The following is a 3,117-nucleotide window of genomic DNA, read 5'->3' on the forward strand; positions in this document are numbered from 1 at the left end:
CTAGTCAGACCTGCAGGTTACTGTTTCTTTATGGCCCATGATTTCTTGTCTTAAGCCTCCTCTAATCTTTCCCCTTACGTGCTTCAGTCTTCCTTCTCCTGTGCATCTACTTATAATGATGAAGGGGTTTCTTGATAGACTATTGTTAGCTACATTTTATCTTTAGTTTTACTCCTATACGTGGCTTGTTTAGCAAGAGAAAAATATATATGTTATTGCATTGTTTTATTTGATTTTATGCTTATTTCGTTGCTTTGGTGTTTTATTTCATTTCAGGATCTAATCATTAAAACGGAGCACAAACTAGCCCTTTTTGTTGTATACATTTCTCACCTAGATGCCGAGGGCTCAAAGAAGTGAAACATCATGAGCCAAGACACAAGAACAAGCCAAAAAGAAGCCAAAGTAGACCCACTCAACCGGAATTAGCTCAAGCCAAGGTAGCTTGAGAAATTCAGATACTCAGTATCACATTCCTGAAGGTCGCTAGACCGGTCGAGCGAGCTGCAGTCAATCATCTAGTAGCTTCTGATCTTTAGCAGGATTCAATTGAAGGCTACAGGACATCCGATCGACCAGGTCGAGCGAGATAGCATGGGTCCAGCGGAGCTAATTTTCACATTTTGATGGTGGCTCGACTGGTCGAGCGAGATGGGTAGCAGCAGCTTTTGCGATCTTTTTAAATATCATTTGAGTTCCAATCACATTTACCCCTTTTTATTGCTGCTGCCAGGACTGCTAGCCACCATACCCTATCAATTAGGGGTGGCACCTCCCTCCTACAACCGAGGGGTTGTGGAGCAATCATGAAACCACCACCACCTCCCCAGCACCAACACTACCACGACCCCCCCACCACCACCACTTGTTTTGAAGGCTATAAATAGAGAAGAGGAAGATGGAGCTGGATATATCAGATTTCACCTTTCATTTTGAGTAACTCTTATGTATTCTTCATAGCTTAACTTTCTTTTCAATTAAGAATTACTGTTTAGCATAATTTTTCTTTCAATTCAATTAAGCACTTTCAATTTCCAATTACAATCTTAATTTCAAGTCTGTTTTGTAACATTTTGCAATCTGGATTCTTCAACCATTGGTGTATTATTATTGAAGCTCTTGGAAGGTATTACTTTGAATCATCAACAATCATCTTGCTCATCTCTAGATTGAACCTAAAAGAGTAATTTCTATCTTTTGCTTATTATTGTTTTCAGTTCATGTCACCTAGTTAACTTGGATTAATTGCTTTTAGTTTCATATATTAATACTTGTAGTTCTTCAACTTATATTGCATTCATCTTTTCAGAAGTACTTTAGTTTAATTCATTCATTTATGTTCTTACCTTGTTTGCAATTTACAATCTTAATATGAGTATGAGTGAGTAGTTTATTTTGGCTTAGGCTAGGCATTATCACCTTATATGTAGTCTAAATTTCTTTCCTTACCTTTGGCTTGGTTGTGTTGTTTATGGTTTAAGATAGATTTTGCTATCATGTGTAGTGTCGTTGAATTGAGGGCAAGAGTCAATTTTTAACGATAATTTATGCTTAAAAAATTAAGTCATCTCCAAGAGAATAGGTAGTTGAGTATGATTTAGGAAGCTTTTGTTGCTCGAGAGAGAACATTAGTATTTATTTATGTTCTTCCCTATAACAAGACATCCATGACCTTCGGTTAAAGTTTAGTAAACACTACTTTGGTGAGAAAGCCTAGCCTATGCCTCCTTAGCTTATTGATCATTCTATCCTTGCTTTAGCTCATTGCATTCTTATTTACTTTCATGCTTCATTTTCATTAAGTATTTTTAATTGCTTGGTTTAATTATTTCTACCACCAAACATCATTTTATACGCTTTCGAGCACACTAATTGATCGAGAAACTATCGAATTAACACCCACTCCCTGTAGATTCGACTCGTACTTGCCATCGTACTAAGCTACGCCGTGCACTTGCAGTATTACTATTGAAAGAAGTAAAGTCCCAATCAAGTTTTTGGCGTCGTTGCCGGGGAGTGGAGACTTTGTTTATTTTTTTTCTTGATTAGTTAGTTCATTGTTCTTTACCATTTTGAGTTGTTTCCATTTTTCTCTTCACTTTGCACTTGACCCTGATTTTTGAATGTAGTGTATGCAAACTAGGTCTCAAGGACAAGAAAACCTTGTACCTATAAATCCTGAAATTGGGAGAAGAAGAAGAAGAAGAAGAAGAAGAAGAAGAAGAAGAAGAAGGAGAAGGAGAAGGAGAAGGAGACAACGAAAAATGGCAAAAGAACAACCAAAATCCTTCGGGAGTATGCCATGCCCGATGGGAGTCTAGGGTCGAGTATTGTTCAGCCAACCATCACAACCGCAAACTATGAGATCAAACATTCCCTTCATCGATGCTATCAAGGAAATGCCTTCTTACGCCATGTTTCTAAAGGAGGTGTTATCAAACAAAAGGAAGCTGCCAGAAATAGGCGTAGAAACACTAAGGGGGGAATGTAGCACTATCCTAGAGTATAGAGTGCCGAAGAAAGAAGCAGACCCCGGAAGTTTCACCATTCTAGTAAAATTTGGTGAAGTTTTATTCAATAAAGCACTTACTGATTTGGGAGCTAGTGTGAGTATCATGCTGCTATTTTTATGCAAGAGGATCAATGCTGAGATCAAGCCAACAAGGATGTCTTTGCAGCTAGCTGATAGATCAGTAAGGTTTTCAGTTGGAGTTGTTGAAGATTTGGCAGTTCAAATAGAGAAGTTCTATATCCCTTGTGATTTTGTGATCATGGATATTGTTGAAGATCATGTCATACCTTTCCTTCTTGGGAAGGATTTTCTGAAGACTGCACGGACTGTTTTTGATGTGTTCAATGGCATGCTCACATTGAATATCATGGGAGAACGTTGAGTTTCATCTTCCCTCAATGATGAAAGGGCCCGCTGTTGAATACTGCGCAGAGCAGAATTAGTAAGGGTTGAGATTATGCACCCACGGTATGATTACCCTTTGAGGTCAATCTTAGAAGGAGTTGAGGATGGAAAATGCTTAGAGGCGATAAGTTTGAGGAAGCTGTTAGATGAACCAGATTTCTATGTGGAACCAATGAAGGAAACAGATTTACAGGCTTCTA

At 38.3% G+C, this 3,117-nt stretch overlaps 1 protein-coding gene across 1 annotated transcript; it reads left to right on the forward strand.

Annotated features, from left to right (window-relative positions):
• The first annotated feature begins 2,360 nt into the window (after positions 1-2,360).
• On the forward strand, positions 2,361-2,894 carry LOC130802644 (uncharacterized). Its single transcript, XM_057666652.1, has one exon. The coding sequence runs from the start codon at positions 2,361-2,363 to the stop codon at positions 2,892-2,894; it is 534 nt and encodes a 177-aa protein (XP_057522635.1).
• The last annotated feature ends 223 nt before the right edge of the window (positions 2,895-3,117 follow it).

The sequence above is a fragment of the Amaranthus tricolor genome, chromosome 16, assembly GCF_026212465.1.
Source record: "Amaranthus tricolor cultivar Red isolate AtriRed21 chromosome 16, ASM2621246v1, whole genome shotgun sequence".
NCBI lineage: Eukaryota > Viridiplantae > Streptophyta > Magnoliopsida > Caryophyllales > Amaranthaceae > Amaranthus > Amaranthus tricolor.